General features: G+C 48.7%; 1 protein-coding gene across 1 annotated transcript in view; it reads right to left on the bottom strand.

Annotated features, from left to right (window-relative positions):
* LIMD1 (LIM domains containing 1) overlaps positions 1-25366 on the bottom strand; it is a 67709-nt gene that overhangs the window by 9997 nt on the left and 32346 nt on the right. The window contains exons 3-4 of the mRNA XM_002912827.4: positions 3993-4060; positions 1254-1316 (exon numbers count right to left, since the gene is read on the bottom strand). Coding sequence (XP_002912873.1) covers positions 1254-1316; positions 3993-4060 — 131 coding nt within the window. The remainder of the gene's footprint in view (positions 1-1253; positions 1317-3992; positions 4061-25366) is intronic.

Below are 25366 nucleotides of genomic sequence, written 5' to 3'. Positions count from 1 at the left end.
GGACTCTGTACTGTACAATTCCATTTATATGAAGTTCCAGGACCAGGAGAATGAATCTGGGGCAACAGAGCTCAGAACAGAGGATACCTTTGGAAGAGGGGTTCTGGACTGGGAGGAAGACAAGAAGGAAGTTTCTGGGGTGCGGGATGTGGGAAACACCCACACTTTGACCTGGGTGGGGCTCTATGGGTCTGTGTACCTGCAAAACCTCATTGACCTGCATGCTTCAGCTGTACACCCTTTACTCTAGATGTTTCTCCTAGATTAGCAATGATTAGCGATTCCCTTCTCCAGGATGGAATTAATGGGTCAGCTTAGAGAGGGATTTACCTCTTTCCAACTAAAAGAACACCGTATAATAATTTTCTTTGACCAGTTTATTAAAGAAATTCTTTTTTTTTTAAGATTTTATTTATTTATCTGATAGAGCCCAAGCAAGAGAAGCAGCAGCAGAGGGAGAGGGAGAAGCAGGCTCCCTACTGAGCAGGGAGCCTGACGTGGGGCTCGATCCCAGGACCCAGGGATCATGACCTGAGCTGAAGGCAGATGCCCAACCAACTGAGCCACCCAGGTGCCCCCATTAAAGAAATTCTTAAGGCCTGATCTCCAGTGGTGAACAGTTTGATCCCTGAGACAGACTAAGTATTCTGCATTTGTTAACCTCACAACCTTACCCTTTAAGGAGGGCAGGAAAGAAAAACTGTCCCCACTGAAGAGATAAAGGTACGGAGGCCCAAGACAAGCTCAGAGAGCCAGCGGCTGAGTGAGCAACACAATGTATAAAACTTGCTTCTTGTTCTGCTGTCTCAGAACTAATAACCGGCCCCAAAAACTCATCTTAGGAAGAGATGGAGCCAGGCAGGACACGGGGCACGAACAACTGTGTTTATCCAACTTTCTGTACCCAACTCCAAGGGGGATGAAGTTCGGCATCCGGCATCTCACCTGGGACACCACAAGGACCACAGAAAATCAGAGGGAGGCCAACGTGACCCAAACAGCCCAGAGAAAAAAGCATCATCAGAAACACAACACTGTGTGGACTACATGATTAAGGACGCTAATCCCAGTAAAAGCCAACAACATGGCTTCTTGTAGAGCAAGCAGCGGACTTACACAGGTCTTCTCTTAATAAAACCAGATGCAACCACAAATCAAGGTAGGAAACACAGTTTTCAACTGTTAGTTTCTATTTCTGTGAATGCCTCCCCCCTCCCACCATGCCATCATCTTGTTCTGCTGACCCTACTCACCATGTCCATGATCAGATGTCCACAAAGAAAACACCTGTCAGCAGATTGCTGGAACCCAGAGTACTGCAGAGGAGAAAGAAAAGTAAGTTAAAGCCAGGTAGGGCAGATGACCCAGCAGCCACTTGCCCACCAGTCACAAGGGTGACAAGGAACTTCTCAGAAAGATGTTTCACTCTATACAGGAATCTGTCGTGTCCCAGAGGACAACACAGTCGTGTGATGAATCATGGAATATCTTCTGCCACAAAGCCATTACATATACCAATACCACTCACTCTAGCAACAGCTGCGTCTGGGTACCCACAACACGTCAGGCTCTGTGTAAGAGGCTGTGCACAGAAAGGCTTTAATCTCTAAGCCAGTGGTTCTCAAAGAGGAGCTCCCTGACATCACCTGGGAACTTGTAAGAAATACAAATTCTTGGGCTCCACCCAAGACATACTGAATTAGAAACTCTGGGAGGGGACCTGGAAATACGTGTGTACTTCACAAGCCCATCAGGGGAGTCTGATGCAGGCTCTAATCCTTAAAACAATTCCTTTTTTTTTTTTTAAGATTTTATTTATTTATTTATTTATTTATTTATTTATTTATTTATTTATTGAAAGAAAGAGCACGATTGGAAGAAAGGGGCAGAGGGAGAAGGAGAAACAGACACCTCTCTGAGCAGAGAGCCCGACACAGGGCTCAATCCCAGGACCCTGGGATCATGACCTGAGCTAAAGGCAGATGCTTAACAGGCTGAGCCACCCAGGTGTCCCTCTAATCCTTAAAACAATTCTTAAAACAAGGTAAGTATCATACCATTTCTCAGATGAAAACGGGAAGCTCAGAGAGGTTAAATGACCTTCACAAAGTCACACAGTCTATAAGGCATAAGGACAGGATTCAAATTCAAGTCTGATTCTGCTTAAAAAGCCAATGGCTTTAGTTTCAAAGAAACTTGGTAAATATTCTCTATCTTACCTTACCACACACACACACACACACACACACACACACACACACGCACAGCTGGAGTCTTGAAAGAAATGAAGGACGCTTTTCAGAAAAGCACACACAGGAAAGATACCGCATGCTGGAAGATACTAGAAGTTTAGATATTACAAACACACATGGGGGGGGTGTAATGGAAAGGAAGGTGGAAAAAAAGAAAAAGGGAACTTTCTGCAACCCCAAGGGTGACAGTTCATTTTCAGGGTGAGCCAGCCGAACCCCCACCGCCTGCGGGGAACCAAGGCGGGGCACAGACTCAGACCTGGCCAATCAGAGCTCCACATTCCTCAGCACCCGTGATTTTGCCCACAGGTGCCCATGTGACCCGACAGAGCCAATGAGACTGGAGGGGCAGGACAGGCGCTGTGCCTCATGGGCACTGAAACCAAGAGGTCACAAACCCCAGAGCGCCCCCGCCCTGTGGCCATCGGTCAGTGTCTGAGAACCGAGCTAACGCGGCAGAGGCAGGGCCCCAAACTGAAGACAAGACGACCCTGAGGCCACTGCCGAATGCATTTCCTTTTTGCTTCTGCCAGTTTGGGTCTGCTTGTCTGTTACTGGCAAGCCCGGATCACAGGGCATCAACCCCAAGCCATCTCCAGGCTCCCCCCACCCCGGGCGACACAGGCTCAGGTCATCTGCCATTTACAGCGCCACTCCATGCTTGGCACTGGGTTAGGGTCTGACGAGGTCAAGGCCAAGAAGCATGTTCTCTCCTCCCTAGGAGCTTACAGTCAGGTGAGGGAGAAAGGCTTGTGGACGGCCACCCTGCCCTGCGCACCCTGCTCGGCCAGGGAAGCCCAGGTGTGGCCAAGGCGCAGAGGAGGGGCGCTCGCTGTCGGGGACAGGGACAAGGCTGTCAGTTATCCGGGCAAAGAAAGGGTGAAGACACTCTAGGCAGGGGAACTGGCCCAAGCTGAGGCACAAAGGCTTGAGGCCGTGCAGGGCTGTAAGCAAGGAGCACAGCGGGAGAGGCACAAGGCAGGCCCTGACCACAGCTTCTGCACATGCTTTGAACCCTGGAGACGTGGCTCCTGGGTGGGCTGGGTTGACACACAGGGAGCGTGGCTGAGCTACGCTGCCACGGAGAGCTAAGCAGGCCCAGGGAGGCCATGGTGGCGCAAGGATCAATGCTTAGCCACGTTCTGGGAGAGGTGGGGAGGAAGAGGAGGGGTCGAGGGTGAACCGAGGACACAGTTCTCAGAGATAAGGACCCGAGGCAGCATGAGGCGTCTGCTTCAGACAAGCGGGCTATGAAGGACTGGAGGGCAGCCCGGGGCACCGTCCAATGGCCAGTGAGATGTCAGCAGCTGGCCTGAGAGGGGCTGACAGGGCTGGAGCTCAGTCTGGGAGTCACTGGTATGTGGATGGACTTTTGAGGCTGGATGCCCGCAGAGAGCAGCCAGGATTCGAAGGAATGAAGGCCGAAGAACCCCAGTCCGGAGGTTTAAGAGAGGGGTGGGGTAGGCAGAATGCAGCAGAACACAAGGGGACAGGCCAAGCGGCCCTCGAGTCCCTTCCAAGCACAAGGCTCTGCGGTTTGTCATTTGCTTTGGAAACAAGGGCCACCCAGTGTATCTACAGAAGGAAAGTCAGGACCCCCTTCTCCGGCCGCACTCAGCTCCCCACCAGCACTGGGGATCACGGAGAGAAACCCCCTCTTCTGCCTGGCCCGGGTCTCCCCCCAGGACCCCTGACTCTGGTCAGGACTGCGGGCCGGGGAGGTTTGGGTAACAAACTCACCAAGAAGTCTTCCTCGCAAAACACTTTGCCGTTGACAAAATAAAAGGCTTTTCCTCTCAGCTTCCGGCCTAAGGAAAAAACACAAAGGCAGGGTGAAAAGATGATGTATTGCAGTGAAAAAAGGAGAAAAGAAAGGCAAAGTGTGTTTAAACAGGAACAAACATGCAAAAAATGCCAACGGTCAGGAATAGGTGTGTGATATCAGAAAGCTGCTGGTGGCCCCTGGCGATGGGCAGGCGGAGGCCGGAAGGCCAGGCCCCTGGCGGCTGCTATGTGGCCGGGGACAGCAGCGCTGCCTTGGGAATCATCCTAGGTCCCCTTCTCCCACTTCCTCTCCGCTGAGGAAGAAGCCAGCGAGACGTCTGGGGAGGGGGCGGCCGAGGCACCCTCAGTGGGGGCACGACTTCTGTTGTGAAGCGGTTTCCCACAGGTGTTTGGGATGTTACCTCACACGTGTTCTCCAGGGGACACGGGTGACAGCCTATCAGGAAAGTCCTATACATTGGTCAACTTCATTTTCCTTATTTTCGTGTCTCCTTTCATCTCCACTGCAGAAACTACACATTGTTGGGCGGATAATGATTTTTCTTGTTTTCTCCTGATCTAAACGGGGTGAGGAAGGGTGGGAAAAATTCAAAGCACCCCAGCTCGTAGGTGTGACTTCCGTTTCCATAAAGCTAGGACGCTGACAAGAATAGCACGCTTTGTCAATGCCCTTGATCCCTTATGAAAAAATATAGAGGGTCCCATGTTCAAGGTTAAGCAGGAGCATCTCTGTGGGAGACCCTGGGTCCATGACTCCACAGCGTTCCCAGATCAGAGAACACTTCCAGCACCAGGCACAACACATATGCAACAGACCACGGAAGTTTCCGAAACGGAATGAATTCTGAACTCTAGTGGAATCGTGCCCCTTGGAGCCAGGGTCCACAACATGAAACCCCATTCACCAATGTCACAAACACTAACGGTGCTCGAGACAGAGGAAACCCCCCTGATAAACGCCAAGTGCCCCGCCCGGGACCCCCCCCAGAGCAAGCGAAGAGCACAAGTCGACAGAGAAAAAAAGCCAGGTGACATAGACCTGTTGGCGCTTAGAGAGGGCCTGGAAAGCACTGATGCGGAGGAAAAGCCACCACAAAAGGAAAGGAGCTTAGCTACAAAAGCAAGAAGCTTCCAGATGGATGAAAGACCTCAGTGTGAAAAACCAAAGTTATCGTAAGACATTTCGAGCATCTGTCTTTGACTTGGGCGTGGCAAAGGATTTCTCAGTGACATATAGAAGGCACACCTTAGAAAGTAAAGGCTGATCAATAGGACATCAAAAATCCAAACTTCTGTTCAACATAAAACAACAAAGTTCAAAAGACAAATCTGTGGAAAAGCCAAACTGCTCTGAGAAGGGAGGCAGAAGGAGGGGGTCAGGGGCTGGAGAACTGGAGGCCGTGTGGAGAGCACAAGGAGAAAGAGAGGCAGAAGCATGGAAAGATGAAGGCTCTGGGGCTGACCAGCTGCGGTCCTGCCTCTGTACCCCCCTCCCCAGGAAGGCCCCGCCCTTCTCCTGGCCAGCCTAGACCCTTCTTGGTGTCCTGCTTGTGGCTGTGAGACCCACTGCTGTCTTTGTGTCTCCCCAACCCTCTGATCGGTTCCTACAGAACTTTTTAATACTCTGAATACATGCTTCACTCCTTGAGGATTTAACCTAACTTCAGCTCGGCCTCATAGGAGGAGGCCTTGTCAGTGGTCTAACCGAAGGCAATAAGTGCTGAGTTGAAGAAATAAAAGGAAAGGCAGGCCAGAGATCAGAAGTTGGGTACAATACGTATAACAAGGCACGAGTAGCTAAAACATAAAGAACACCAACCACCCATCCGGCAAAGATAAGCCAATGGCAAAAGCGAGCAAAGGATAAGAAGCAAAAATGCAAAGAAGAGGAAATCTGTTAAACTCTAGGCAGTAACCATTTTAAAAGATGTTCAATCCCACCAGCAATTAGGACGTTCAAATTAAAACCACAAGGAGGTGCTATCTCATTCCTGGGTGGGCTAAAATCACTAAGCCTGAAAGTACTGTGTCTTGGTGAAGATGTGGGACAAGAGGAAGCCTCTCCTGCTGCTGGTGGGAGTGTCGATGGGCATGAGCACCCTGGGAAGAATCTGGCAAGAGCCCAGAGAGCTGAACCACATACTCCTAGGGATGCCTTTTCAAAAGATCTTCCAAGGTGCAGAAGGAGAAGCACGTAAGCTGTTCACTGCAGCAAAGAAAACCTAGATACCCAGCTGCATCTTCAACACTCACCATTGTAGAAAAATGGATAAATACACTGAGGAAGAATTTGGGGTCCTAGTCAATGGATGCAATACTACACAGCAGTCAAAATGCACGAACTAGATTCGTATATATCATTATGAACTGAACTGAACACACTGCTGTGCAAACAAGGAAACTTACGCAATGACCTATATGTCCTATGATAGTATCTATGTAAGTTAAAGCATGAACAAACACATATGCACACACAAACTAGTACTGTATATTGTTTATGATAGTAGCATATGTGATAACAGAAGAAAAACTGGGATGGGAAGGATCCATACGCTCAATTCATGACAGCAGCTGTCCTGGGAAGGGGAATATGGGAAGGGGAACCAGGACGATTCCAATTTACCTGTAATACTCTACTTCTTTTATCAGAAACAAGCTAAAAGGACAACATACAAAAATGTCCATGCATTCTGGGTGGTAGGTAAACAAAGGTTATTTCCTACTGTACTTTGCTGTAGTTTGAAACTATACATAAACACACACACACACACACACACACACACACACACACACACACACACCTTCTTTAGGTGAGATACTATAAACCAAAGGCAAATGACAAACCAGAGGAAACATCTGCACCTGAGGACAAAAAACAATCTAACCTACCGTAATATGCAAATAGCTCAATTAACAGTCCATTTAGAAAAATAGGGAAAGCGGGGTGCCTGGGGGGCTCAGTCAGTTAAGTGCCTCCGGCTCAGGTCCTGGGATTGAGCCCCGCATTGAGCCCCATGTTATATCCATAGTATGGGTAGTCTGCTTGTCCCTCTCCTTTTGTCCCTCCCTCCCCTCGTGCTGTCTCTTTCAAATAAATAAATAAAATCTTAAAAAAAAAAAAAAGAAAAATAGGCAAAGAATGGGGAAAAATGATAAAGTATGAATGAGCAACAAATATAAAAGAAAAAATTCAACTTCTCTCATGATTAAAAAAAAAATTGCAGGGGCGCCTGGGTGGCACAGCGGTTAGGTGTCTGCCTTTGGCTCAGGGCGTGATCCCACGTTATGGGATCGACCCCCACATCAGGCTCCTCTGCTATGAGCCTGCTTCTTCCTCTCCCACTCCCCCTGCTTGTGTTCCCTCTCTCGCTGGCTGTCTGTCTCTGTCGAGTAAATAAATAAAAAATCTTTAAAAAAAATCTAAAAAAAAAATTGCAAATTACAATAACATACCCTGGTCTGTCAGACTGGCAAAGGTTAAAAATACCACTGAGCGTTGGTAATGACACTGAAGACACTCTTCGCTCTGTGAGGGATAGCAGAAGTTGGAACAAGCTTATAAGAGAAAATTTGGTATCAGATATCAATAGGATTTAGAAAGTTCAGATTATTTTGACTCAGAAATTCTACTGCAGGAATTTATTCTAAGGAAATAATCAGAGTTGGACTTTTTCAAGGATCTTCATCTCAACATTATTTAAAACAGCTTAGGGGTGACTGGGTGGCTCAGCTGGTTAAGTGTCAGACTCTTGAATTCGGCCTGGGTCATGATCTCAGGGTCATGAGATTTAGCCCTGCGTCGGGCTCCACATTCACCGGGAAGTCTGGTTGAGATTCTCTGTCTCCCTCTCTCTCTGCCCCTCCCTCTGCTTGTGCATGCACACTTTCTCTCTAAATAAAATCTTTAAAAAACATTTAGAAGATGAAAAAATAAAATAGCTTTAAAAATGAGCATTAAGCAAATATCTAATTCCTATTAAATAGCTGTATGTGTGTATATATATATATATATATATATATATATATATATACACATGTGAAACACTTACACTATTATGCAGCCATAAAAAAAGATTATCTTCAACAACAGACTTGATGACACGGAGAGATATTTAAAATACCTTAAAAGGTGGTATAAAAGCATGTTTGTGTGTGTGTACAGACATGGAAACACATGCTCACACACCTATATGACCACAAAATTATGTGTATGTTCATACACACCAGATGTACACCAAATGTTAATAGTCATTATCTCTGAGTATAGAAAATGGGTGATTTTTAGTTTTTTTCCTGCAATGAGTACATATTATTGTCATAGCCTGAAACAAACTATAATAGGGTGAGGGAGTGTGGAAAGAGCAATGGGGCATATGCTAGAAGTCTACAATGCAGGTTTGTAGCTCTCCAAACTTTCTCTCCTGTCCTTCCTTCAAAGTTAGTTACACTCACTTCTGGAAGGTTCTAGAATCTTCTAAAGCATTTCCTGACTCTGCAAAACTAGGGTAACAAGAAGGAGTGCTTATAACTAAATGATTTCAGGGTTCACTAACAGAACCCCCCTTTACAGCCATGGAAGTTCATTTATAATTATTTCACTTACTTGGAACTTGCCCCGCTATAAAAATGTTCCAGAGGACTCAAAGTTTTACAAAGGAAAATGAGAACTAACTAGAGTATCCTCTCTCCCCTTTTTGTCCCCATCAGGCACCTGGGTGAGAGTCTCCAGGCCCTCCCCAGGCAGCCAAGGCGACAGGAAGGACACAAATAGCCCACCACAGAGGAAAACGACGCCCACACTGTCTGACCACAAGGAAAACCTAAGTCCAGCCTGGGAGTGGGGCTGGCTTGTTTTGCTGCGTTCTGGGAGGAAAGGAGGCGAGGCTGCAGGTCCTGCAGTGGCCACTGGAGAGAGCGAGGGGGCCATCTGGAAACAGAACAGGACTTCCTAGACAGAGATGAGGTTTCTGTTCCAATGCAGAGAACATCGAGCTCTGGTTCCAGGAATGGGGTCTGGGAAGTTCCAAGGAATCTAAGCTGGGAGTTAACTTTCTGTTTTAATAAAGGGCATATTACCTCTGTTCCAGAAATCATAGAGGGCGATTATTAAACATGCCAGAGCGCCGAGCACTCTAGTGTTCTAAAAAACACAAATCGAACAAGAGCTTTTTCACTTATAACATCAACGAGGATCACAGTCATTTATGACCGCCGTCCTGGCATATTTCTGTAAGCTACTGATGAGAGTGTAAAATGAGAAACTCTCCCTGGAGAGGAAACTTTAAATATGTTTATCTCTGGGTGGCTCATTCGTTAAGCGTCTGCCTTCGGCTCAGGGTGTGATCCCAGAGTCCTGGGATCGAGCCCCACATCAGGCTCCTCCGCTGTGAGCCTGCTTCTTCCTCTCCCACTCCCCCTGCTTGTGTTCCCTCTCTCACTGGCTGTCTCTATCTCTGTCAAATAAATAAATAAATAAATAAATAAATAAATAAAATCTTTAAAAAATTTAAAAAAATGTTTATCTCTGACTGGGTGCAGCTCTCTGAGACTTAGCTTAAGGAAAGAATCAGAAATGTGAATAAATATAGGTCCACATTGGAAGCCTCAGGAGAAATGATTACAGAAAACAGTGTACATCTAAATGATCAAATATTATGTGGCCGTTTAAAGTACCATTCAAGGGGCGCCTGGGTGGCACAGCGGTTAAGCGTCTGCCTTCGGCTCAGGGCGTGATCCCGGCATTATGGGATCGAGCCCCGCATCAGGCTCCTCTGCTATGAGCCTGCTTCTTCCTCTCCCACTCCCCCTGCTTGTGTTCCCTCTCTCGCTGGCTGTCTCTAACTCTGTCGAAAAAATAAATAAAATCTTTAAAAAAAATCAAAATTAAAAAAATAAAGTACCGTTCAAATAAGTGTTTTAGTGAGACTGGCGAATGCTTATACTATAGACGGTGACTCAAAATACATTAGCAAATGAAAAATGCGAGCTGGACAACTGTGCGATTCCATTTCAGTAACTTACACACATACACACACACACACTGATATACAAAGGAGAGAAAACCCTGGAAAGCTGCATGCCGAACCTGATAGTGCTTGGTACTGGCAGATGGTATTACTGGGAAACTGCATTGCTAATAGGGTTATTTAAACGTTATCTAGTACTGTGTAGCCCTGGTAGGTTGTATTAAAGGGAATGCCTCTTACTACTTGATGCATTTCGATATGTAACCTTTTTTTTCCTACCATTAGGGACACTTGTAGACGGTAGTAGAATTTCACTCTCTGCTTTCATACACTTATATTAAATTTTTCTAGAATTATAGATTTAATCATTTGAAAAACAATGCTTTTGTTTTTTTAAAGATTTTTAGTCATTTACTTATTCTGAGGGAGAGGGTGCACCTGAGGGCGGGGAGGGGCCGAGCAGGAGGGAGAGGGAGGAAGGGAAAGAATCTCAAGAAGACTGTGCACTGAGCCTGGAGCCGCATGCGGGGCTCTACCCGGGGCTCGAGCCCACGACCCTGGAGACCCAGATCTGAATGGAAACCAAGAGTCAGAGGCTCAACCGACTGAGCCATCCAGGTGCCCCTCGTTTGTTCTTTTTTAAAATAGGCTCCACGCCCAACATGGGGCTTGAACTCCCGACCCTCAGATTAAGAGTTGCATGCTCTACCCACTGAGCCAGCCAAGTGCCCCAAATACTTTATTTTAAAAGAAAACCCTTATGTAATAATATGAAAAGTAATAAAACAAGATCTAAAAACCTGTATTTCAACTATGTAAAGAAGAAATTCAAAGGAAAAAAAAAAAAGGGGGGGGGGAAATCTGCCCAAGAGTGACAGTGCCCCTGGTGGACATATCTGGTATCTGCATGATTGTGGACAGGGGGTCTTTGTCGACTAATTGTGTGCTCCTTGATTCTTTCCTACGCTTCCCCAAACTTTTACTAATGAGCAGGTAGGACGTTAATTGTCCCTTAAAAAACTGCCAAGCTGGCGAGACAAATCCTGTTAGTCCCCAGAGCTGAGACATCCCACGTCCAGACCCCAGAGGCCAAAGGAAGGGCTTAAAGGCTGCATCTGCTTTTCCTTTATTCCAAAATAATAATAATAATAATAATAAATTATAACTTATATAACATATAATTTATATTATAATATTATATATTATAATATTATACATTACATATTATATATAATAATAATATTATGATATATTATTATTAAGGACTCCCTCATAGGGAAAGGGTGGGGCCTTAAGTGTGCTCTGAAGGACTCAAACTCTACTTTTTATGTCAGTTTTAAAAGACCACCTAAGCTGAGAAACTAGATGCCACACCAAATTAGCTTGTATTTTATCAGTAGGAGAAAAAAATAAAACTCTAACATTGGTTGATCGCCTTCCAGGTTTCAAGTACCGTGCTTACAACTTTCATATATTAACAAGCCTAAAAATGTTTAGTGTTGCCACATGTTACTACACCATCAGCCCTCCTTTCTGGCTTTGTCCCACCCCACGTCTTTTACAGGCAAGTCCACGGATCACTCCCTGTCACTCACTGGAGGTTTTTGGTTTCAGCAAATATGGAAACAGTTCACCCAAGAATGAGGCAGAACTAAACCCCATCACATGACAATATCACGGAGTAGTGCACAGACGTGGGAATTAACCATCCTTGGGAATCGCTGGAAAGGACACCCCAGGATTGCTCCCATTTTCTGGGTTTCCTTTTCTCTTCATAAAACCATGACACTGATGGGATGAATGTCACCTCCATTTCACACATTCTGAGGCTCGGAGTAGTAAGTGGGCAGGACGGGAACCCGGGTTTGTGTGACCCTGAAGCACATGCCTGTCCCACTGCGACACAAGACCGCCTGCTCGATTAAGTGCCTGGGAGTGCACACCTACACGTGGAATCCACTTACTCTCTTCCTCCCAGGGAACAGAGAAAGGAGTTTTCATTTTTTTAACGTTTATTTATTCAAGCAATCGACACCCAGTGTGGGACTCGAACTCACAACCCTGAGATCAAGAGCTGCACACTCTACAGAATGAACCAGCCAGGGACTCCGAGGCTTCTCGTCTTCAAAAGCAGGGAGGCAGAGGGCAAGTATTCTTGAGATGGAACCACTCCAGGTCTGGCCAATGACACAGACCCCAACTAACCCAGAAATTCCTAGAATCCGGCCACGGTCCATGCAGGTGCAGGATCCAGAAACCAGAACGGTCCTCATGGACATATACGCTAGATCAGCCAACCACCACTAGGTGGCACCAAACCACAGCCCGGACCGGGACAGGTTGGAGCCGCACAAGCCACTGAGCAGGTCTGGCCGGCTGGGGGAGGCGGCTGGCTCTGGTCATATCACTCGCTAACCCTGCAACAAGGCGACCTCGCAACTAAGGCGCTTTAACGCCCACCTACTGCGTTATGCAAAACCTAAATCCGGGGCGCCTGGGTGGCACAGCGGTTAAGCGGCTGCCTTCGGCTCAGGGCGTGATCCCAGCGTTATGGGATGGAGCCCCACATCAGGCTCCTCCACTAGGAGCCTGCTTCTCCCTCTCCCACTCCCCCTGCTTCTGTTCCCTCTTTCGCTGGCTGTCTCTGTCAAATAAATAAATAAAATCTTTAAAAAAAAAAACAAAAACATAATCCGTCAGGCACACCTGCCCAGGGTGGCTAGAAGAGTTGGGATTTGAACCCAGCTCTCTGGCACGAAGTCAGCACTCTTCCCACCACGCTATACCCTCTTTGTCCCCCCCAAGGAGTAGCTCTCAGACTAGGGGTGGGGGGGTGGATTTCCCGGCCCTCCCCATCAAACCTCCTCCCCACTCTGCAGAAGCACCTGGTGGGTTTGTTAAAGCACAGGCTGCCGGGCCCCATCCCCGAGACTCTGATCTAGTAGCTCTGGGGGGGGCCTGAGACTCTGCCCTTCCCAGGCAATGCTCAAGGGGCTGGTCCAGGGACCACGCTAAGTTAGGCGATGCGTCAAGCCAGTCTCTGAACCGGCATTTCCACTTGCCTAGATTGGTCTTGGTCAAACAAAAGTGCAAAGATCCAGACCATCCCTGAGCAATGAGCAACCAACAGAAGGGTGAGGGGGAAGAGAGGGTGGTGCCCCGTCTTTATAATTCAGTCTCAGGATCCTCCTGCTTCCGGCAGAAGAATTCCTCACACCAGGAAACACCCAGCGACGTGCACACCGAAAGTATGCCAAAGACACAGTTTCCCCAAGCTTAAGGGTAGTCAAAGGTGCTTATTTTCCAGTTGCAACCACAGCTTACAAAACATTGACTAATAAATGTACAGACTCATCAAAAGGCCACTTCCCATTGATAGTGAACAGATGTTTTATATTTGCCTTTGGGGGCCCTTTCAAGTTGAAAAGAAAACTCTGGATGAAGCCAGTGTAGCTCGATGAAGAAAAAGTGTGGCCACAGTCACAGATGTCACCAAGAGAAGGTCAACCGCATACCCTGACAAATAAAACTAAATATGCCATGCTCGCCATTCTCCCTTCCCTCCAGAAACAGGAACGACTTGTCTATTCTGGAAAAGTAATTGGCCCTGAGCTGTAAGACTTCATCACAAATTTCAGTGTCCAAAAGACCTCCCTGAAAAGTAAAGAGGGAAGGTTTTCCTGGCCACAAGAGGAGTTCCTGCAAAAGGAAGTAAAAATGAACAACTGTTTATAGATTTTGGTCCACAGATTACCAGCCATTTGTGACTAGTCATATGTAAATCTAAGTTAATAAAAATTTTAAAAAACCTGGGGCACCTGGGTGGCTCAGTGGGTTAAGCGACTGCCTTTGGCTCAGGTCATGATCCCAGGGTCCTGGGATTGAGCCCTCACATTGGGCTCCGGATTCAGCAGGGAGCCTGCTTCTCCCTCTCCCACTCGCCCTGCTTGGGCTCGTTCACACTCCATCAAATAAATCTTAAAAAAAATTTAAACAATGATTACGATTCAGTTCAAGTACTTGAACAAGAACATATCAAGTATCCCGTGGCCACTTGTGACCAAGGCAGCTAGGCACCGTTCGCTTTATCGCACAGAATTCTACCTGATCCCCTTCTTCAAACAGCTTCTTGCAGAAGAGGCTAACTCTTAAAGTGAAGCTAATACTAACCAACAGAAACACCAACCAAATCGGTTTGGTGCAAATGAAACCATCAACCTGGATTTCCTAGGCTGGTGTAGCCTCAGTGGGCGGAGGAACGAGGCAGAAGGTGAAAGTAGAAAAGCAACAGTCAGGTCCTGGGCTTTGCCGCTCCCCAGAAAGGAGAGGTTGGCGGGTCACCTGACCCTGTGGGTTCCTTGGTAGAGGCCAAAACTGGGGGTCCCAGCAGGGAGCCCACTGTGGTGCTGTCTCATAGTAAGTGTTAGCGTAAGTCACTGTTGCCAGGATCCTGTCAATGACCTTTAGTTTCCGCAGCGTTAACCTACGTGAGCTAAAAATCTCTTCCACCCCCACCTCCCTCTGCCCAAACCCTCCAGGTCACTCCTTCCTTCTCAGTTTACCGGCAGTAAGGGGCTGGGTTTTTGTTTTGTTTTTCATTTCCATCCGCCAGACTTATTTTCTTGGAAAATACAATAATGTGGAAAAATGAAACGTAAAATCCAAGCTGCAATCTACTCTGTCAAATCGTTGGGAACGTTCCTCAACGGTCTCAATTTCCTTTCTCCTGACTGACCACCCCCGTCGGGGACCACACCGCCATTAGCCCCACTCCACACTCCAGTTCTCTTCTCACTGGCCGCGCTCCCAAGTCTTTTTTTTTTTTTTAAGATTTTATTTATTTATTTGACAGAGAGAGAGAGAGCCAGTGAGAGAGGGAACACAAGCAGGGGGAGTGGGAGAGGAAGAAGCAGGCTCCCAGTGGAGCAGGGAGCCTGATGCGGGGCTGGATCCCAGGACCCCAGGATCATGACCTGAGCCGAAGGCAGACGCTTAACGACTGAGCCACCCAGGTGCCCCCCCCAAGTCTTTTTATTTACTTACAGTTTTACAAAAACATTCTCTTTTTGTTTTCCATTCCTACTACTCCAGACCATTATCACCTGGACTGAGAAGAGAACACTGCACAGAGAAAAGATCCTGGAGACCCGCAGAGGGTCTCCTCTGAGCATTCAGCAGGGCTCGGATCAGCACGTGCCTGAGAAGACTCGTGAAGCCCAGGAGAAAAGGGCATCATGAGGGCCGAAAAGAGTGCCTATCTCCACCAGCCAGAGTGGGAAAACTCATAATCCGTGGGGTACTGAATAAAATGCTCATAAAAATTTTACCCTGGAGTGAAGAGTAATTGACCCTAGACCGCGTGCTGCTCTGCAAAGATCATTGTCTCCAAGTAACTTACCTGCAACGTGGGACAAAGCTCCAGAAGATTTAAAGGAATACAAAAATATCCACGACTCAACGAGGTGAAATCACAATGTCTGGCATCTAATCAAAGATCACCAAGCTTGCAAAAAGGGGGCAAAAGAGGACCCATAATGAAGAAAATAGTCAATCCATGGAAATCAAGCCAGATGTGACACAAATCAGTAGGGAAAGAGATACAAGTTACTGATACCGTAGTCCATAGGTCCAAAGAGTGAAAGGAAGATCTTTAAAAATGCCCAGATTAATGGCTAGAGACCAAAACTAGAGTATCAGAGATGAAAAATACACTGGATGGGATTAAGAGACTGTACACTACAGAGAAAAGATTAATGGATTTAAAGGCATAATAATAAAAATTGGTCACTCAAAAGCCAAAATGAAACAGAGAGGAAAAGAATTTTAAGCATAAGATGAACATAAGGGAGTTGGTAAGGTAATTTCAGTTAGTTAAGATCTAATTTAAGGGGCGCCTGGGTGGCTCAGTCAGTTAAGTGCCTGCCTTCGGCTCAGGTCATGATCTCAGGATCCTGGGATCGAGCCCCACATCAGGCTCCCTGCTTTGCGGGGAGTCTGTTTCTCCCTCTCCCTCTGCCCCTCACTCCCACTCGTGCTCTCTCTCAAATAAATACATAAAATCTTTAAAAAAAAAAAAAAAGATTTAATTTAAGGGGTAATTTGTTAAATGGAACAAAGAGGCAAGAAAGGGGGTTAGTAACAAAGCCCCTGAGGAAGGGGGGGGGAGGGTGCAGCAAAAAAAATGTGAAGAAATAGTGGCCACAAATGTTCTGAATGTGACAAAGACTACAAACTCACACATCCAAAAATCTGAACAAACCCTAAGCACAGGAAACATAAAAAGAACTTCAAGGGATATCATAACCAAATTTCTCAAAATCAATGAGAGAAAACTTAAAAGCAATCCAAGAAAAAGGAAGATGTGCCTACAGAGAAACAGAGATAAAGAGGACATCAGATTTCTGATGGCAAACAATGGAACTACGTCTTTAAAGAAGTGAAAGTAAAAACTATCCATCTAGCATTCTCTAGCTCCACAAAAATATCTTTTTTTTTTTTAAAGATTTATTTGCGAGACAGAGAGAGAGAGAGCCGAGCATGCGGGGTGGGGTGGGGTGGGGAGGGGCAGACGGAGAAGAAGGGAGAATCTCAAGCAGACTCCGCCCTGAGCACGGAGCCCGATGTGGGGCTCAAGCCCAGGACCCATGAGATCATGACCTGAGCCAAAACCAAGGGTCGGGAGCTTAATCGACCGCGCCACCCAGGCGCCCCCACAAAAATATCCTTTAAACCCAAGAGTGAAATAAAGATGAATTCAGACACACAAAAGCTGAAAGGATTCATCACCAGCAGATCAGCACTATAAAAAAAAGTTGAGGAAGGCCTTTAAGCAGAAGGAAAATGGTACCAGATGAAAATCTGGATCTAAACAAAGAAATGAAGAGGACCAAAAATAGCAACTGCATGGATGAATGAGATTTTTTTCTTATTAGTTAAATCTCTTTCAAAGATAATTGACTAGAGCAGTGGAAAAAAATTGAGACACCAGAAACAAACCCTAACATTTAGGGTCCATTAATTTTCAACACATTTGCCGAGACAATCCAATGGAGAAAGAATAGTCTTTCCAACAAATGGTGCTGGGAAAACTTCATATCCGTGTGCAAAAGAAAGAAGTTGGACCCCTACCTCAAACTATATAAAAACCCACTCAAAATGGATCAAAGACCTTAACTGAAGAGCTAAGACTATAGGGATGCCTGGGTGGCTCAGTCGTTAGGTATCTGCCTTCGGCTCAGGTTATGACCCTAGGGTCCTGGGATCGAGTCCCGCATCAGGCTCCTTGCTCAGCGGGGAACCTGCTTCTCCCTCTGCCTGCTCTGCCTGCTTGCTCTCTCTCTCCTCTCTCTCTCTGTCAAATAAATAAATAAAATTTTTTAAAAAAGAGCTAAGACTATAACATTCAGAAAAAAATATGGGCGTGAGTCTTTGTGACCTTGGGTTGCCAATGTTTTCTTATACAAAGCACCAAAAACACAAGAAATAAAAGAAAAAAATAGATAAATTAGACTGCATCAAAATTTAATAATAGTAACATCAGGAAAGTAAAATGACCGTCCATCAGAGAAAAAATTTTTGCAAATCATGTATCAGAGACTCATACGTAAAACATATAAAAAAAATCTATTGAAACTCAATAACGAAAAGATTTTAAAAACCCAATAAAAAAATGGGTAAAGGATCTGAATACACATTTCTCCAACTAAGACGTGCAAATAAGCCCATGAAAAGTCGTTCAACATCATTAGTCATCAGGGAAGTGCAAACCAAAACCACACTGAGATTCAACTTCACACCCATTAGGATGGTCAGAATCAAAAGGTCAGATAATCACGAGTGTTGGCAAGGATGTGGGATCCTGACAGCCTCACACACTGCTGGTAGGAATGTAAAATGCTGCAGCCACATTGCAAAACAGTTTCTCAAAAAGTTAAACAGAGCTACCATGTAACCCAGCAATTCTACCCTTAGATATACACACAAAGAGATGAAAACATGTGTCCGCACAAAAACATATCCAGTTGACCCTTGAACAACATGGGGGTTAGGGGCGCTGACCTCCCCATGCAGTCAGAAATCCACGTAACTTTTAACTCCCCCAAAACTTAACTACTGGCAGCCTACTGTTGACCTTCTTTTTTTTTTTTTAAGGTTGATTGGTTGATTGATTGATTGATTTGACAGAGATAGAGACAGCCAGCGAGAGAGGGAACACAAGCAGGGGGAGTGGGAGAGGAAGAAGCAGGCTCATAGTGGAGGAGCCTGATGTGGGGCTCGATCCCACAACGCCGGGATCACACAACGCCGGGATCACACCCTGAGCCGAAGGCAGACGCTTAACCGCTCTGCCACCCAGGCGCCCCTACTGTTGACCTTCTGAAAGTCTTACCGATAACGTAAACAGTCGATGAACACGTATTTTGTATGTATTATATACTGTATTCTAACAACAAAGTAAGCAACAGGAAAGAGTATTACGAAAATCCTAAGGAAGACACATTTACAATACCGTGCTGTAAAAAATCCACATGTAAGTAGCCCTTGTGGTTCAAACCCGCATTGCTCAAGGATCGACTGTACAAGAATGTTCATAGCAGCATTATTTATAAAGGCCCAAATCAGAAACAAGTGTCTATCAACCAACACATGGATAGATAAAATGTGGTATATACAGACAACGGAATATTATTCAGCCATAAAAAAGACCGAAGTTCTGACGCACTCCAACATGGATGAACCCAGAGTGCCTTACGCTAAGTGAAAGGAGCCAGTTGGAATAGAGCACATACTATAGGATTCCATTTCCACGAAACCCCCAGGATAGGCAAATCTATGGGAGTAGAAGGGTAGATTAGTGGTTGCTTAGGGCTGGGGAAGAGGGGCAGAACGGGGAGCGATGGCTAAAGAGTACATATGGGAAATGCCCAGCACTACCCACAAAGTTTTGAAGGGAGGCAGGGGGTAAGTCAAGATCAGTTGAACACTCTCCCGGTTCTCCCCAAACTGACCCTCTAGGGGGAGACACAGACCCCTGCAACCGGCTTCAATCTAACCATTAACTTCAAACACCACAAGATGGATAAGCGAACAAGGCATACGTGAGACCAGAGAGCAGAGGAGCCGCCAGAGAGACCTCGAGGGAGAACAGCACCTCGGAGTAGGGTATTCGTCTGGGTGGACGTGAAGCATGAGCGGGACATGCACGGGAAGGGGCAGGTGGTGTCCGTAGGGCCAGGGAGCTCTGGGGGATGGCGGGTGGAGACGGCGGCAGGACAGGAGACAGGCAAGGAGCTGGAACTGGTTTAAGGAATGTTTGCAATGCTAAGTGAAGGACTGGGACCGGATGTTACAGCAAGAGGCGGCCTCTGAGGCCTCTGAGCCGGGGCGCAGTCCCCCCAAAGGTGTGCTCACAGGCCGGCCGTGTGGATGGAGGCTGGCAAGACAGCGACCAGGACCCAAGACGGTTGAGAGGCGTCAGCAGTGATCCTCAGAAGGAACAGAGAGGGTCTTCCCCGCACGGGGCATGCCGGGACCCAGCCCCAGGGGCCACTGCAGGGGTGGCTGCTGGTGTGGACGGGCGCAGCTGTCCCCACGGCTCTGGTCACGGGGAAGCCTGTGCTCTCTGCCCCAGTGCTGGACTGGCCGGATTCCCAGCCAGAGGTGCATCTAGTCCTTGAAAACCCGGCCACGGGATCGCCGCCCGGCCTCAGTGCTTTCTCAGAGCAGAGTCTGGGAGCCCATGCGATCAGGGTCTGCTTCCCCTTTCAACTCAACTGGCAAGAAGGCTGTGCTCATGTGGAGTCGTCCAAGGATCTCACGCAGCACCTGCTTTTGAGGATGGTGGAGGCACGAGGACGAAGGTGTAGGATGTGCTTCTGAAGGGAACAAGCAGGGCAGCCCGGTGAGCACACGACAGGGACAGAGGCACAGAGACACCTTTTGGTCTCGTTTTGGTATTGGGTCACAGGGAATTTCCTTCTCCCGGATGTGTTCTTTTTACAGTGTGACTATTGCCTTTGTGACATATAAAGCGCGACGACAGTCAACTTCACTGAGCATTTCTTATTAATAAGCGAACTTTGGTGTAGGAGCTAGAGGCTTTCCCTGCAGCGTGTGAGCCACCAGCCACGTGTGGCCATCGGCTGCCACACCGGGCGCTTCAAGCCTGACGTTGAGGAAACAGGGAGCTGGAGGCCCAAGGAAGGCAGAGGGGGGCGGGTGGGGAGGCAAACCGCAGGGTCTGTATCAGATCCCCTGGGACACTCATTGCGCACGTGCACGCAGGCCTCTGAGCCACAGATTTCAGGAGTCGGGGTCCGTGCAGGGGCAGCCAGGGGGCTGCGTGTGTCACAGGGGGCTCCTCGCAACTGTGACTGATCGACGGTAAAGGGTGAGAACCACCAGTGTGGTGGCAAAAACACACGGTGGGGCCACCCGGACCCCGGGCCCCCACGCGCCATCTGTCACCTGCTCTGAAACTCCACTTCCTCTTCTATAAATGAGTGTGGTGGGTTGGGAGGCAAATGAGAGGCCTCGAGGAGACCGAGCAAATACTCCACAAACAGTGGCTCGTGTTCCAGCCTGTGTCAGGGGCATAGAAGCACTACGGTTCCAGGATGGAAACCGTGGGTGCGAAAGAAATCATCAGTGCAGGGACACGAGGGAGAGAGGAGTAGGGAGGGAAGGAAAAGTAGTGCAGGAGGAGGACGAAAGGGCCCATATGAGCCAGGGTTCTGCAGAGAAACAGAATGGGAGGGTGTGTGCGTGCATGTGCAAAAATGTGTGCGTGTTACGCATGCACACGTGTGTGTGTGTGCGCATGAGTGCACGTGTGTGTGCATGACTGTGTGTGTGTGCACGTGCACATTTCTGTGTTTGTGTGTGTGCAGACAGGAATAGATTTATCAGAAGGAATCAGCTCGTGTGATTATGGAAGCTGACAAGTGCCAGGACCAGCAGAAGGCAAGCTGGAGGCCCAGGAAGAGCCGATGGTGTCGTTCCGGTCCAAAGGTGGGGAGAAAATCGATGTCCCTGCTCAAGGCAGTCATGCAGGGGGAAAGTCCCTTACTGGTGGGAGGGTCAGCTTTTTTGTTCTATTCGGGCCTTCAACTGATTGAACAAGGACCACCCACGTTAGGGAGAAAAATCTGCTTTACTCGGTCTACCAATTGTTACTCTCATCCAGAAACATCCTCACAGACACAATCAGAACAATGTCTGACCAATGCAGGGGCCCCTCTGGCCCAGTCAAGCCGACACACTAAACCCACTACCACAGGGCCAGAGCTGGGGACAGAGATTGAAGGGAACATCTGAGAGACAGAACACTTAAGAGAGAAAAGAAGAGATACTCTTAGCACGAGAGCCAAAGAGACCCACGTGGCATCTGTGATGCCAGGATGAAGTTCAGACCTTCGTAAGAGACGTTACTCCCTAGACCTGGGATTCCGGCTCGGAGATGGGGCACCTGCTACAGTGTCTTCATGCTGATTACAGTGCAGTGCCCCCCACATCCCAGAGCACCCTCCGTCCTCAGCGTTGGGGGGACAGGGGACACATTGGGTATCACCAGGTAACACCCGGGTCTGGTATTCCTGAAGAAATGCAGATTTCCACCCCAAACCATGCGTGTGCGCTATCGGGCACCTGAACTGTCGATGTGGAAAGCAGGTACAGGTCACGCTGGAGTTGCCCTTGACCGTACAGCGCTCCAATATCCCAGACCCTGCCAATGTCCCAGGCACGAAGGATCTAATGCCATCCCATGGTCCCAACAGTCTCGGCCTCTGACGGGACCAACAGAGTCTGAGCTGGGAAACCCAGTCAAGCCCCAGTGTGGGTGCCCCCAGCAGAACTGGGTCTGCTAGCAACGAACACAAGAGACCCTCTGACCCCACGCCAGGTCAAGGTCACCCCCCTGCCCTCTCCCGACCCACACGGCCCTTGGCCCTGGCTCGCCTGTTTCTGTTGCTTCCTGTTCTCTTCCTTGCCCACTGGCTTCCTTTAGGACGTGCCCACTCTTCCTTTCTCACATTCTTGATCCCCGGCTTTTTCCTTAGATCCAGCTGACTCATTCAGCTTACCCATAACTGCTGAATGTGACAAGAAACATCGGCATGACTCAACGGCTCAGAAATGCAGGCATCGAAGCCTGTAATCCCCGTCTGTCTGTGGTGTGGGTGCATCCCACTACGGATGGGGTCCTCTCTCCCCTCCTCTAAGTCCCCGGCTGCTCTCCTGCACTCGCGACCAGAAAGTCTCTGAAAACCCAGCCTTTGCCATCACACAGCGCCGGGCCTAGATCCCAGGGGCAGAGCCAGCTTTGGCACGCGTTCCCTCCGAGCGCAGATAATCTAACACGGGGGCGGGAGCAAACTACACTCCCAGGCCTCTGTCTGTTCCTCTGCAAAAGGAGGCTGATGATAATGCCGAGCTCATGGACTGTCCCCGGATCTAGCGAGCTCCCGTGGGGGGGACAGCCGACAAGAAGCTCGGGAGCGCACCTACAAACTACTCATAAATACTGTGACGACTGGTGTAAGGACGCAGGGTGGCCATGAGTTAAAGGAAGACCCCCACAGTGCCAGCACCGCTCTTTCAGAACCTGTGAGCATTTTCAAACGCTGGGGGACTAAGTAGTATACAAAGTCAAAAAAAAAAAAACACAAAAAACACAAAAAAGTAAACATGATCTCAGGGGCAGTAGTTAGACTTCGTAAGAAAAACAAAATAGCAGGGTGCCCAGGTGGCTCAGTGGGTTAAGCGTCTACCTTCAGCTCAGGTCATGATCTCGGGGTCCTGGGTTCGAGTCCCGCATCAGGCTCCCTGCTCAGTGGGGAGTCTGCTTCTCCCTCTCTCTCTGCCCCTTCCTCCTGTTCATGCTCTCTCTCGCACTCTCTCGCAAATGAATCAATAAAATTAAAAAAAAAAAAAAAAGCTGACAAGAACTCCCCCCCACTTCAGAACCTACTGGATGACGGACGGGCTGTCAGTCACCAACCATCAGTTTATTCAAGCACTTCTGTTCCACAGTGCTGGGGTTAATTCTGGTCATTTCCTTTCTCTGAAGTAATGAAATGGTACTTTTTCAGAGTTCTAGATGCAGGCTTTTCGATAATCCAGATAGACTCTCGCCTGCCGGGGTCTAAAGGGGTGAGATTTCACTATGAAATCCATTCATGATCTTTCACCGCCGCCAGTGTGTGGTTTTTGGAAGGTGGGATGAGCAAGGCATATATTCCTCATCTTCTGGTGTGTTTTCCCGGAGGCATGACAGGCACGTCACAGCGCACCCCCGCCCCCACCCCGCCTCGGAAGTCAAAGCACTGGCTACAACACTGAAAGTCACCTGCTCTGGCCGTGACTGGCACATCCCAGCACCATCCCCTGAGTGGACCCCTCCGGCCCTCCGCAGCCTCTCTCTGAGCTCAGGCCTGTATTAGCACAATTTCCATCGGCCCAGACCTGCCTGTGCCCCATCCCCCACCCAGGCCCTGGCCCTTGTGTTCTGTGGGCTTCGGGGCAGGAGGGCACATGGACTCTCCTATCTGATCCATCATTTCCAGCTCATACAGACCAGAAAAATCACAGCCACCATGAACACGGACAAGGCAAATAGGTTTCACCCGGACTCCGGGATGGAAGTTTCTGGGTCTTTGCAAAATGAACAAAATCTGACGTTTTGGACCCCAAACCGCTGAAAGCAAGGACATGGGGCCTTGCCCTTCCTCTCCCTCACGGTCTGTTCTGGAAGGTGCTGAGGAAGGCCCCCCCTTGACCCACACGTCCAGACCCACACCTCTTCTTTCTCCTCCTTCCACCTCTCTCAGCCACAGGTGGGCGCCAGCGTCTCCTTAAGGCCACGTGGCACACGGTGGCATCAGACACGGAGTGTGGCTGCTGGCCAAGGCCGAGCCTGCCCTCTGCACTGACCCTCCTTCTGCTCCACGCGGTGCCAACGGCTTCCTGAGGGCCCCAGTTGAGGGCATTGCCCTCGCCCCCCCCCACCCCAGCACACATCTCCATGGCAACCACACACATTGGCCGTGGGAGGAGCAGTGAAGAAAGGAGGGACTTTAACCACACGAACGCCCCCCGCTGCACCCTGCGTGCGCACTTCTGGGAGGAACACCAAGGAGACAATTCAGCAGAGGGAAAAAGGACGCAGGCACAAAGACGTTCGGGCAGGGGGGCGGGCTCCGTGTAACTACCGGCAAACCCCACATGAGCCACGTGCCACAAAACTGTGGCTCAAGGCAGCCGATCCCTCTGTGCCTGCTGAGACCGTGATCCTGGGAGGCTGCAGAGGTGTGGATGAGTTCGTGGCAGGTTTCATCGGAAAGAACGTAACATCGTTTATACATGATGATCCCAGCTCCAAAAACTGTGTATACATTTGGACAAAACCTGGACGGGAAAATGTATGAGTAAAAATGCCTGTGCTAGAAATCACATAGTAGGTCTCTGCCCCTAAGCATCTCTCTGTGGTCTGTCCTGTTGCTTCTTGTCAGGGAGCAGGGAAACGCACGAGGCCGTGTCGGGGAGCCCTCCACGGCGCCCTGAGGACCTGGCACCGTCCACTGAGGCATGGGTTTGTCTGAGGAGCGGAACACCTCGCAGGCCTCCCAGGACACAGGGGGTGGGAGGCTGCAGGGAGCTGCCCGAAGAGCATCTCCCCCCCACCCCGGCCCCCGCAGCTCCCCTGGGAGCTGTCCCAGGCCAGACAGTCTCTCATCGGATGAGGGTGGGCTCTGCCTCCCCCCAGCACAGCACTGCGCCTCGGACTGGCTGCTGGCACCCCACGACTCCCACTGCAGCCTTCTGGACCTTTTTGTTTCAGTGTCCTCCTCTCGGTGTGTCAGACGAGGACCCAGGGCAGCTGGGAGCCCCTGCAGCATGTCCTTGACAGGACCCCAACATTCTCTTTCCGTAAAGCACCAGTAACATCCGGGGAGTGGGTGCATAGGTACAGAAATCTATTTGTACGGTGGCGTAAGCTAGATCACTTTCACAACGAAATGGGAAAACAGAAAACACACACACCTATACGCTCCCTAACAGACACTCTCACCGACCAGAAAAACGGGGCTATGCGAAGCTAATTAGATCCAGGATTCTGGATTCTGGCCCCATTGCTAGGTCTTTAATCTTAAGAAATTCTCTTTCCCTCTCTGGGCCCCCATGTTTTTTCTTCTACCAACAAAGGAGGGAACGGGCCCGGCCCCAGCCGTGCCGTCTCCACGGCGCCAGTGTTCACGGAGACACACTTGAAGACCTGCGGGGCCAGGATGGGGAGGGCCCAGGTGTCTCCTTCTGCTGGAGGAAGAAGTCAACGGAACAAAGGCGGATCACTTCTCGTGCCCA

This window comes from Ailuropoda melanoleuca, chromosome 4, assembly GCF_002007445.2.
Source record: "Ailuropoda melanoleuca isolate Jingjing chromosome 4, ASM200744v2, whole genome shotgun sequence".
NCBI lineage: Eukaryota > Metazoa > Chordata > Mammalia > Carnivora > Ursidae > Ailuropoda > Ailuropoda melanoleuca.
Note: the sequence above shows the minus strand (reverse complement) of the source record. Positions and strands in the feature narration are given on the sequence as shown.